The sequence below is a fragment of the Apteryx rowi genome, unplaced genomic scaffold (genome assembly GCF_003343035.1).
Source record: "Apteryx rowi isolate R43461 unplaced genomic scaffold, aptRow1 scaffold_76, whole genome shotgun sequence".
In the NCBI taxonomy this organism is placed as follows: Eukaryota; Metazoa; Chordata; class Aves; order Apterygiformes; family Apterygidae; genus Apteryx; species Apteryx rowi.
In genome coordinates this window covers 2,272,385-2,285,698 of record NW_020451049.1, presented here as the reverse complement: position 1 = coordinate 2,285,698, position 13,314 = coordinate 2,272,385, and the positions used below count along the sequence as shown (strand labels likewise).

Genomic DNA, 13,314 nt, shown 5'->3' with positions numbered 1-13,314 from the left:
TTAAATATGATTCAAATATTTCAAGGGTAATACCATATTCATTTTCTACTATTTTGGGGGTGTTAACCTACATTTTGAGCACTACTTCAGTCTGAGGAGGTGATCTGCTAACCTGAACACAGGAGGCTCTTGGACATGCACACACATTGGACCAATGACTCATGAAATTACTGAAGTTGGGACTAGGAATTGTAGAATTTTAGAATGAAGGAGAACATACCTGTTTTGCATGAAATGCAACACTTAAAAGTAACTTTTACTGAAAAGAAAATCCCCAAATTTCTGAAAGTCAGTGGAAAAAATAATTTATTGCAACTTTTTTTGCACATTAACATGAAACATTTATACATATATATTTTGTGCTGATAAGATATACTAGATACAGACAATTTTTTTTTTTTACACAAAAGTAATTGCACTGTCCTATTTTATAATGCAAATATTCAGAAAATATCAGATAAGAATGGATATTATTTGCACAAAAATGCACTGTACATTGAAGCTATGGAATGTCTATGTGTCTGAAACCTTGACCGCTTTCACCAACTGTATCAGCTGGTCAAATAAAAGATACTAGGTCTCCTTACAAGCCCTACATCCCTTAATTATGATGTGATGTCTAGAATATTACCAGATCCTTCCAAGGAATGAAATAAGATTATTTCTGAAATTAGAGAGACCAAAACAAAAGGCAACCATGACAACCATGTCCCAGCAGTATGCCTTTCAATTCTGGGGGCTCTATCAGAAAATAATCAAAGCATTACAGGTGGTCTAAAATTGTCCAGCAATCTATTATTAACAAGGCTACTTAATTTAGTTAATATAAATCAATGAGAAATACATTGCAAGTGAACAGTGTTTCAGTAAAAATACATTGGCACATGCTTCAAATGGCAATATCAGACAAAAAACTGCCTCCTTTTAATATAGAAAATGTATACATAGTGTCTACAAAGGGAAAATGAAGGTTGACCTCAAAAGAGGCACCTTGTTCTGACCAGGAATTAACACAGTGCATCAAGTGTTATTCACAGGATGAATGTAAAGCATGATGATAGCAGAACTAAATCTGATAGACAACATTTATACAATAATTTTCATAATGATGCTTTATGTATTATTATTATTAAAAATATTAGGTTTTTTAGGTTCATCATTCTGCCCAACAATGGAAACACCTATCTTTCCAGAAATGTCACTGATTCACACAACCATTATACTGCAGAAATGAAGATGAAGAGCACATATGTGAAGCACCAGACTGAAGTGGTTAGCTGTGGCAAGCATATTACAAAATGGTATTTGGTATTATCTAGTGGTAAGAAGGGCCACATGACTGACACACATGCAGACACATCTTAAAAAAAAAAAGCCCAAAATACATGCTCACTGCAGAGATATAACAGCACAAAACACTAAGACAAAAAAACCAAAAAACCAAAAACAAACAAACAAAAAAAACCAGCAAGAGACCCTGGAGGAAAATGGTGAATATGATTTCAGGATTGGGGCAAAAGACAATGATATTGCACATGGCAATGGGAGATATGCAGTGAAGTACCAAGTAATATCCGTAACAACCTTAGTGCCTGACCCGCTATTTGGAGACAGTAACGCACCCTATTCAGTGTCCTCTTCCTCTTCCTTCAGCTCAGAAGGCATCTTGCTTTGTTTCCTTGAGTGCATGCAAGTAAAATTTGAAAAGTGAGGGAATTTCTTTGAAGCAACAACATGGTGGGTCAATGCAGTGACAAAATACATTTAAGAATATGCATCTATTATCAGTAAATAATAATAATAAAATAGATCATTGTTAGCACACACATTTCTTTTGTATGTTTTATGTAGAAATGTATCAACTCACACACATTTCTTGAAGAAGAGAATAAGCATCTAAAAAGATAACCAAGACTAAACCTCTGTGTAAAGCAAAGTAATTACTGTAAAGTGATCAAATGTAAAAAATTGGTTACCTGATTTTTGCTTTTGGATTACAACTATTATGTACAGCCTATGCAGTGCAATGTGAAAAGTATGTTCATGAGACTAAGAGAAACTACAAACAATTTAGAAAAATCTTAGAGTAAAGCTCAGTGCAACTTCTTGTGCGTGGACAGATGAAATTGTGCAGGGAGTGAAAAAGAATGAAGAATTCTCTAAAGGATTATCTTCTTTCAGCTTTCAAAATCACCTCAGACAAAATGATCATCAGTCTAATTACCAAATGAATGCATCCTAGTCTCCCAAACATGCTACAATATAAGGTAGGTAGCTGGGAGATGGGAGAAGTCCCTCCATGTATGAGAATTATATGTATATCTGAATTTAGGAATTAACAAAAACTAACAAAATAAATTACATCAAACAAATTATTGAGAGTCTGGTTTGAGACTTTGAGTGTGATTGAACTGTGATTTTTAAGTGCTCCTGAAAATCAGGCTGACAGTACTTTCTTCCATGTTTCTTTCTGCCTCTCTGTCCCCCTATATGAAGCAGGATTATTAAGTAGTAATACGACCAAGTACCTCTCAGGGCTGCGGTGAGGATTAACAAAACCAACAATTCTACAAGATCTCTAAAACAAAATTGCTATACTTAAAATACTAAACTATCTGAAACCTAATTTCATAATAAGCAGGTGTGAGGCTGGAGCAAGGAAAATACCCACTTGACTGAGTAAGCCTCTGAAGTTTTACATTTAAAATTACAATGTGCCCTTCTATAAATCATAGAACAATTTATAATGCAGAAAAAAGTCAAAGGTGTCTCATTGAAATATGGTTTAAATACAACTGTACGTTTGAAAGAATGGCAGCCCTGTGAAATCATAGTTAATCTTGCAGTTGATACAAAACAAAATTAGAAAGGACTATCAAAAATGGCACCCGGAATATTATTACAAATAACATATACTAAAATATAGAATTCAGCTGAGTTAAAGTACAGACTCTCCCCTGAAGTTTAATACTGTGGGATAATATTGCAGGTTACCATTAAAAAGTCAGAATTCATATACTTGGGGTACCAGTGGCAATAAATGCAGTCTACACTTTCTGAAGAGCCTACGTGGTTTAACAGGCTAAATTTAATTTTCAGAGGCATGTGAGAATTTAGATGCACAAATAATTTCTTGCGACTTAAAAGAATTATCAGGCATTAGTTGAGCCATGGTAACTAATGAATTATATTATTTTAGTCTAGTGTATTTTTAAAATAAAAATGAATTATCCTAAGTTTCTCTCTTTTTGTATGAATCCAGGATAAAATTCAAGCTATGCGAATTACTTTTACTCTTTCCTACCTGTTTGCAATAGGTGAAATGTATGCATCTGCTTAAATCATCTGGTACACAGTAACCAGATTACATGTCCAAGTTTGTAGTGCACTTTGAGTCTAAAATCTCATTGACTTCTGGTGAGATTTAGGTTACTAGGTGCCGAAACTTCTGAAACTGAGATATAAGCTCCTTAGCCCTTGAAAATACTTTACCCTATATGTCTTTTTGAGAAGAGGATTTAGGTTTGTATGTCATTTAGAAGACGTATTTTTCACCTTGTGTATTTCTAAACCAGGACCTCTATCATGCAACAATTTCTGAGCAAGCATATCCATTTGGGGATAACAAACCACACACATCAGGAGGGAACCTGGCTGCAAGTAGTTGCTGGAGTGTTGCCTAAATATTGGAAGGTACATTTATTCTCATTGCAAGAAAGCAAATGGTAACTTTTCAAGTGGTAATAACCAGACATGTCAGCTCAACAGAAACGGACATTATATTGCAAAATCTAGTACATTGGAGAAATCTGTAGGAAGAGAGAGACAAAAATATTTAAACACTTGTCATTCCCTCAAGGACTTTTTAAAATACAAAAAGTATTCTTTCAGGGACTGAACAAACTCCAGAAACAAATCATCAAGGACTTTAATCTGCTGTAAAGATAGTAAATGCATTAATGAAACAATGTTGTACAAAATGAACCATTTCTTCTAGTGAACATTTAGTTTTGCAAAGGCAAATGGATCTCAGTGGTTTAGATTAAACTTGTAGTATTTATGCCTTGTTTAAAAAAAAAAATTACACTTTGATTAGTCATACCTCTGTCTCTGTACTCTTTCTGGACAAAAACCAAACCTGCATTGGTTCTTTTTTACCCTTCATAGAAACTGGACCCCTGTACTCCAGGTGGAACTGAGGATCTGAATTTTCTGGTGCCATAAGACACCTGAAATTGAAAGAGAAAACATGTAAATGTATTTACTATGCATGCACGCACTGTATAAGATATTAAACATGCTACAGATGCGTATCATATGAAATAGAATGGCAGACTTCATTAAGAACTCATGTACTTAAATAAAGTGCCAAGGGGGTCCTGTCACTATCACCTCTAAAGACACTTTGACATTACACTGACAAAGTGGTTTCTTTTAAAATGTCAGCGTCAATAAGATACTGAATCACTCACCTATAAGTATACTCAGAGACATTGATCTTCCCCTTTTCTCCAGTAGTTTCTGTTCTGCTTGTTAGATTGACAGTATTTCCAAAGAGACAGTAACGTGGCATCCTTTGGCCTATGACACCTGTGACTACCTCACCAGTATGGATTCCTATTGTTATCTTTAGAGAGAAAAAAAAAGTTTGAATACTCAAAAATCAACATAACTAATTTTATGTTTCTGACAAAATACAGGTATTATGTAGCTTCTATCCACTAGTTTAATTAAAGTGCACCAGTCCTGCTTCTTCAAAGTCTTCATTTTGTAATTTTGTGTCATGTTTTGTTATGTAGTGTCGCAGCCCTTACTCTCACATGAAACAACAAACCTCATTTTTTTCCCTGACATGCATCATGCCATGCTGCTATCGCATACCCAGAAAGAAAAAAGTTGAAAGAGTGGCATGCTCTGTAGGTCTGTGTTTAGGTCTGAGCATCTGTGTAGGTCTGAGAGCTCAGAAGGTGCAGAAATGGATGGTATAGGCCAAGAAAAAGGCTGTTTCTCAGAGGAAAAGCATCACAGTATTTTGCCCGTGAAAGCTCAAGTACCCACACTCTGTATATGTCTAAGATGTAGGATAGGGGTTTTGAGAAACTCATTCTTACAGCACAACATTTACGGCAAAGCCCCAAATCAAACCTCACTTCTTTGTCCACTGACAAAGCGATATACACAGACTAGGTGTTAGGAGGAACAATGTCATTCATGTAAATAGAAATATGCATCATACACGTTACTTATTTTGCCCTCAGTGTCTTCTGAGGAAGACAGGTCAATGCAGCCTCTCCGATTCATCTTCATAAAATACCACAATGAGTCAACTTCCACTAATGTACATTGTTGCCACTAATCATTGCCATAAATTCCTATGGAACTGTACTTTTCTTTTTAACAAAGTATTTTCACATGCTGACTTGAGGATCTGAAGCATGATCAAAATGTCAAGGAGGGAATACTATTGTTCTGTTCACTGAGATGAAGGAGACCCAACTAATTGTATTTGATGTGCAGAGGGGATTTTTACAGAAGTAATTAGAAAACAAACATATGTGATGTGGACCAAGTTTAGTCCTTTAAAATGTTAGGCACAATAATTAGCTTCTAAAGGTCTGGGAGACTGCATGTGACTCTTCATATTATTTGTACAGATCCGTCTAAATCTAGCAATAACAAAGCTTGCACAGACTGGGACTTTAGCATTATCATATTTCAAAGCACTATCATTATATCAAAGAATGAGTTCTTCATTCAAGCTCACACATTTACTAACCTGTACAGGTTCACCATCTACTTGAACTTGGCCTGCTATTTCCATCATATCCAATGCCAGGTGGCAGATAGATCGTGCATGATGAATGCAAGGCTCTGGTAGACCACTCACTGTCATATACTTGTCCCCAACTGTTTCCACCTATCAAGACATACATTTTTTCAACTACTTTACTATCTTGTGCTTCAGAGTGCTAGAATGGATGTACTGCTACCTTCAAGACTGCCTGTCCTTTCAAATAGTTTCCCTTCACTTTCATTCAGATCGTCCTAATTCCCCCATCTCTGCTCATTACTGAAAAAAAATTTATTGTATGCCAAGAATGTAACAAACACTAAGATTACCTGAACTCTTTTGGGGTTTTTCAGTTTCTGTGGATACTGAGCTCTATTTTTGTCTTGTTGACTCACATCCTTAATTCACTTGGTTCAGGACATAAAATTGATTCCTGCTAAAAGCTAGGAATCAATTTTACACACAAACACACATGCATATACATGTACATATATACGGGATATAGTTTCAGCTTTGCTATCAGGCATATCTGCAACTACACTTCATTCCTAGTGAAGGAATGAAATTCACATTGGAATAACTGACTAATAACTTACAATTTACAACCAAGAGAGCCAGGTATATGGCTGAGAAACCTAAAGCACAAGGTGAGGAGAACTACAAAAAGCTTCCATAAGAGTTCAAAATCTGCTAAATGTGGATACAGACTTATGTATCCATCTAATGGGTACCTGTGCAGAGTCCTGGCTGAGAACTAAACCCTTTATGTTCCCTCACACATTTAGAAATAAACAACATAGTCTTCCTTAGATATTTAGTATCAGGTAACATAATTCAAACATTTCCTTTCTCATAGCACAGTACAGCATAAAAAAAGTTAAGAACAGAGCTTTCAAGGTGTCAATAATCATAGGATTTGTGATTAAAAAGTTTGTAATTCCTGGCTCTGAAAATGTACCCAAGTTACACACCACATTTGATAGCAAGGATTTTACAAATTTAGAATATCTTTATTCTTAAAAAGAAAACCACTGATCGACATGTTGGTAAAACAAGCAATTAATGTGGGTTTTTGTCAAAGACTGAGAATATAGCAAGTATTTTTGTTTTTTAAAAAGCATGAAGCTCAAAGGATGAAATAGAGTGACATGATAGTAAATTATTGAAAAGTCACAGATTAAATTATTAAAAAAAAATCTTTTGTTTACCTTATAAACAAATGGATTCCTTCGTGAATCGGTCAGAATATCAAATCTTGTGTAAAGATCATTTAAAAGATTAACAATCTTCATTGCTCCCTCTCCAGAGGCATGTTTACTACAGAAGGTATTAAATCCAACAATGCCGCTAAAGAGAATGGTCACATTGTCATATCGCTTAGCTGGAACAGGGCGCTTGTGCCTCAGCTCATTTGCCACCGATGGTGGTAGAACAGAGTACAGTAATCTAGATATTTAAGAAAAGAAGGGGATAAGCAAAACAGCACATGGAGAGAGGTCTTTATATAAATACTTTCAAATATTAAGTTAGTAATTCCCATAGGGTTTATAGCATACTAGCATCATTAAAGAGTGATATAAAAGAGTTTCTACTAAAGTATTTGGTATTTGGGAAACAAGACCTGAGCTACATCAGTATGCCTAAAGCCATGACATTTCAAACACATTAATATGTCTAACTTACCAACTAAAACCCCTATGTTATTAATTCTTCTGACACAATCTGTTAATAGTGCCTTGGATTATTTTTGCTTAAGCATTTCTGCCACATCCTCGACTAACATATTCTGGTTTTGCTCACAGAACCATAAAAGCTGCATAGAAGAACCTGAAGAGATCACACAGTTCTCCACCTGTGACCCACTCCTGAATTGCTAAACATTTCCTCTTCTGTTGAGAATGTTCTTAGGGTTTAATGCATTTTTTCCAATTCAATTAATAGTCCATATGGCACATTAACACTTGCAAATAAAATCCAAACCACACACACAGAGGTGCACCCTACTCTAATGTGGATTCTGTCAATTCTTTATCTACAGTCATATAGTACATCTTCCCTTCTTACACAGCTGAGTAGGCAAGCTGAAGATCTCTGAATGCTTCAGAAGTCCTGAGCATCATGTGGGTAGCCTCCTGCACAAGCTCTCATTAGTTGCATTTTCTTTTTCTGGCAAGTTCACTACTGCGTGAGTTATAATTACTGAATACTTTTGGCACATGGTATAGTAACTGACACTGTCTTTTCCAGTGGCTGCCAAACAGGTTAGAATTCCTGAAGATAAAATGGCTCTACAGAGCAAGTCAACAGGAATGAATAGAAAAAAAAAATACTTTTAGGCTTCTTTGCTTTCCAACTCCCTCATCCATTCCTTTGAAGTCTTATTACAATAGTTTTCATTACTCCACTAAAGATTAAAAAAGAAACCCAACTGTAAATAGATTTCATAGCAAACAAATGTTAATTTTACTACTAAACAAACATAAGTCACAAGAAATCTTGCTATTACAAAGACAGGAACTATATTTTATACATGAAAGTTGACCATCAAAATCCATGCTGGTTATCACAAATGTTTATTTAACATGCTTGCCAGTAGTCCTTGTTCTGAGCTCTATATATAGATAACTATTTAACAATAATAATGTATATGCATTATGACCGAAATCTGTCTTTACAGAGAACTATAAAATCCATTTTTACAGGGAGCTATAAAATCAAATTCACAGCATTGGTCTATGGCAAAACTTATACTATTTTTGAGGGTTATAAGACAGTAAACTCTGATTATTCTTTCTGCCATTTTTGCAATTTTTTTTATAATTAATTTTTCATAAAATTACATGCTGTTTTTTCATCAGTTCACTTCCTATTGGCCTGCTCCATTCAGTCTCTCTTTGGGAGCTGAAGGGCCCAGTCCAAATTATAAAAGAATTTCTGAAGCATCACCACATGTATGTTGGTCCTGGCTACTGGCCTTCAAAACAGTGTTTTTCTGTTTTGTTAACCTGTGATCATGATGGTCAAGAAAGACAGTAATTGGTCTGTAGGTGGTTTACAGAACTCTGTCAAATAGTAACATTTGCACAATCATCAAATTCATCTGGGTACAGAGATGGCATGTAAGCATAAAGTTTGAAAAACTACTGTTTTAGGTCATTTGCAGAAAAAAAGAATTGCCAGTTCACTTCCCTTCATAGTTATCTTTATCAAGGAAGGAGTCACCAAAACACCTGTGTATGTAACAGACTGCAGATGACATTTGACAATCTAGCTTAAAAACAACACTATAAGGACTGAAAGAAGTGTTCTTTCTTGACTCCAAATTTATTGGCCCTGAATCTCTCTTAGTTTTTCCAGAACTTTTTCTTTTTTTTTTTTTTTGAGGAACTTAGCTATAAATAATTCAAATAATTGGTTCTTACGTGTCTGTCTTTTTCTTCTCATCTTCCAGTGCCCGTAGTGTGTGTTGCAGTCTGTCAGTGAGGATCTCAAGCTCCTGAGTCAGCTTATATTCCTCTCTGAACTGCTCTCCCAAAAGAACCAGATCACGGGTAGCATCATGCAATGGAATATCACTCAGATATAAACCTCTTCTGGTTAAGTCATCCAAGTTCATCACGCTGTAATATGGAGCAATTTATTACAATAAGTACAGAACCTGAGTGCAACTGAACTTACCTAAGGAACATTTAAAACTCAGATCAACAGCAGAGGCTGGGCCTAACTGTGAAAAGATTATGCTTTAATCATCAGATATGCTGTACAACAAATTGAAATACAAAATATCTTATTTGTGTTCACCTGTGCCAATACATGGCTCTTGATTTTTGCATTTGAATAGAGAATTCTCACTGAGGAGTTTTATGACCACGTGAAACACACATTCCTCAGTACCCAAATGAAAGCAAGATGATGTTAAGGTACTCTCTCCCATTACTTTCTCCACTCTCTCTCTCCCTTTTTTACATCGGAGATTAACATATTGAAACTGTGATATCTGGTATGTTAGTTCAACAAGCTGTTAGTTAAAGAAGCCCTCCATTCAATCCCCCATTCCAACCCCTTCTTTATAAGCATCTTTACACTATTACACTGAAACTACTGCAAAAATATATAATAGAAAACTGAATTAGAGTGATAACTCTTAGCATCATCAGATTAAGAAACAAAAGGCAAAACTTGTTAAAAGTCACTGAGTCATGAGGAATTCTCATTCTTAAAAATTGAGCCAGAGCATCTCAATGTTTATATTGAATTATTTAATAATTAGTCAAGTTCTAATATTTAAATATCCCTCCTGCTTTTAGTATAAAACCAAAGTCACTGGGATCAATGTTTGAGCCAATTAATCTCTGCAGCCCTACCCTCATAAGTGTTCTTAACTGCACTAATGTGTAATTACATTAGTGGCTGCAGAACTGAAGGCAGTATTACAGAACTCTTATAGCTTAAAGTACCTGGGCGAACAAAGAAAAAGAATGCTGTCTGCTTCTGGCAAGTATATCATTTGACCTTTCAGGCGTAAGCAGCTGATTTCTGTGCCAGTCAGTTCATCTTCACACTCTAGCTTTTCTACATCCAACAGCCCTTCCTGGTGATGAAAAAGTCACAATCACTATATAAGGCTAATGGTATGTGTATTACTTATCAGGCTGTGTATGCAAATGCCTTCATTATGAAGGCAGTCAGAATGCTGGAACAGAGCTGCAAAGCACAGCCTACATTAAAAAGCAATTAATTTATCATTTGACCACTTTACCTTTATTTTATTGTGACTTGCTACCTCAGGCAGCATCCTATCTTTCTTTACCTTCATGTTCACTGTTTCTTGTTTTCTTCTGTGTGATTTCATCCCACTAGTTTGACAATAGGGTTGCCTATTGTCATGTACAGTTTTCTATAAATAAAGAGATGCCTTTACATGGTAGGTACTATTCTACATGCTGCACTGGTTTATACTCCTCCTCTCTTGTCCTCTCCAGAGGAAAGGGCACAGAAATGTGTATGAATGTACAGGCCCAAACAATGATACATTTCATATTTGTCTCCTGTATTGTTATGAAGAATAAGAAAGTGCAATTACTCTTCTATGCTTACTTCGGTACAATGCCATCCATATAAGAGGGTGGCCCTTTACGGAGACGATATGTGAAGTACATGCACTTCTCCATTCCTATAAAGCGTACCACTTCACTGCTACACATGAATTCACATCCCTTACTTTTTTGGGCTCAAGACTCAAAAGGGACTGAGCTTACAACTGTGTAAAGTATCTTCTCTGAAGAGTTCCGAGTTTTCAGCACTTATTCTTATGTCTCCAAAGCATAGTTACTTATAGAAAAGCCAAGTGAATATTCTCTAGTTACCTTGGTCCTCAGTACAAAGACAGTATTGATATGCGAGAGGATCCCATGGAAACTAATATCAATATGAGGCCGAACCAAGGAGAAAACTGACAACAGACTGCAATTTCCCGGCTGCAGCTAAAATGTAAACAACAATGAAACAGGAAACAAAGGACTTTTTTCATATATAATAAAAATACACATGGAGTACTTATATTCAATTTGCTTAGATGACAATACCAAATAGAAGAGAACATATACTTTATACATTTATCCATTAAAACACAAGGTTTTTAAATTAAAGTTTTCACATCAGAAGTATATTGACTTCAAAGTACAATTCTAATCTGCAATATGACATAAAATTGCATTGGACTGTTTCACATTGGTTATCTGTCAAACTGTTCCCGCTTTACAGTAAAAAGAATAAAAATGTCTTTTAGTGTTTTCTTCTTAAATGTCCTTCTCAAACTCCCCTTTCAATAACAAGCCATGTTCTCTTATGCATCATCTCTGCTAATAAGGATTTTATGGCCATTATTGAAAGCTAATAGTTATAGCTGTTCAGTGAATGCCATTGGGAAAAGTCTTGAAGAGCTACTTACAAAGCTCTTCTTTCAAATCCTTCTGCAAAACCCAGAGAAAAAATGCATAGGGAAAAATGTAAATAAAATAAAATTACATTTTAAAATATGTCAGTGATTCAGATGCAACATGGTATGTTCAATATTAGCCTACATAATTGTAAAGATCATTTCATGTTTTCACCATCCTACTTCTGTTTCTCTTATATTACTGCTTTTACCTGTTGCTTATTTTTAGAAACACTCTGCCAGTTCCTTCGACAAGAACTGAGGTATCCTATTAACATACAGAATTATGACACTAAGTGGACCTCTGAGTGGACCTTCTACTGTAAAAAAACCAGAGGAAATTGCACTAACACTCAGTCAGAAACACGGACATGTATCACAATCAGAATTTGGCTCATCTTAGCTAATACTGATATTTTTGATGCACAAGCAAAAAGAGTATACAGCTTCTTCTGTTATGCTGCATCTGACAGTTCTGCAATGCTAAAAAGCCTTCAAATATTTGTTATTGCCAATTTATATATATAGACTAAGTACCTGCTGCTACAGTATACAAGTAGTACGTGCAAGACCATTTCCTGACCCCTGGGCCAAGTTACAGAATGTCTCTTGTCCACACTAGAGAGTTACCTGCCACTTTTATAGCACATATATCTTGGAGTGGGCTAGCGGCAAGTCCAAAAAGACTCAAGTATCAAGCTAACACCTCAGTTGTGTGGGTAATCAGGTATTCTCTGCTCAAGCTTATTCCTTGGTCTCTTTTACATCACATTATGGATGTACTCWTAGGGAAAACAGCTGATGTAGAAAAGGGCTAGTTTTCACAGTCCTTTTTCAAACAAGAGCAGCACTATATAGCAAATGTTGTTTAGACAGAAAATTCTAAAACTATTTTATTAATCTTCAAAATAAATCTGTTCACCACCTAGCATAAGGACCCTTTAGGACTATTCATGTATGAGAATCATCTAACCTGTGGAAGGACTCTGTATATAGCATTACCACACTGCGTGACCACCAGATCTCTGTCAAATATTATGTGGAAAGGAAAAGCCTTGCAGAAAGTATAGGGACTGATGCGAGATTCTTGGGTACCATTTTCTTCAAATCTGTCAAGGTCTTCATAGTAGTCCTCCTCTTTAGACTCTTTCTCTTCAATTAAAAATTGAATGTGGTCACACTCCTCATTTCTCTGTTGAATAACCTAGAAAAACAAGGGAAAAGATCAAAGACTGCAATCTCTGTTACTCAGTAATAATTGGAATGTTATTATGAAGGCAGGAATACATTAGAGCACAAAGACAAATTAAAAAAATGACATTTGCATCTTATAAAAGTCTGTACTCTAACAAGTATTTCTGATTTTAAAACATCTTTATAATTCCAGGGGAATAATTATACCTTTGCTTAGCCACAGTTGCTCTTCGCATGAAAAGCATATTGAAGATCACTCAAATATGATCTATAAAGCCTGAGATGTATTTCCTAGAACCAGGTGTTCAGGCTCAGATTATGCTTGCTTTTACTGGACAACAGGACTCCCTCCCTTGCCCCCCACCTTTGAACAAACCTGTGGCAAGTCTTG

The 13,314-nt window shown here is 35.6% G+C and overlaps 1 protein-coding gene across 1 annotated transcript in view; it reads right to left on the bottom strand.

Moving 5' to 3' along the window:
- Positions 1–365: 365 nt before the first annotated feature.
- GUCY1B1 (guanylate cyclase 1 soluble subunit beta 1) overlaps positions 366–13,314 on the bottom strand; it is a 48,026-nt gene continuing 35,077 nt past the window's right edge. Inside the window, exons 5-13 of the mRNA XM_026088280.1 lie at positions 12,703–12,933; positions 11,158–11,274; positions 10,249–10,382; positions 9,214–9,411; positions 7,000–7,237; positions 5,777–5,917; positions 4,473–4,627; positions 4,103–4,229; positions 366–1,678 (exon numbers count right to left, since the gene is read on the bottom strand). Of these exons, the coding sequence (XP_025944065.1) occupies positions 1,655–1,678; positions 4,103–4,229; positions 4,473–4,627; positions 5,777–5,917; positions 7,000–7,237; positions 9,214–9,411; positions 10,249–10,382; positions 11,158–11,274; positions 12,703–12,933 (1,365 nt within the window). The 3' untranslated portion in view covers positions 366–1,654. The remainder of the gene's footprint in view (positions 1,679–4,102; positions 4,230–4,472; positions 4,628–5,776; positions 5,918–6,999; positions 7,238–9,213; positions 9,412–10,248; positions 10,383–11,157; positions 11,275–12,702; positions 12,934–13,314) is intronic.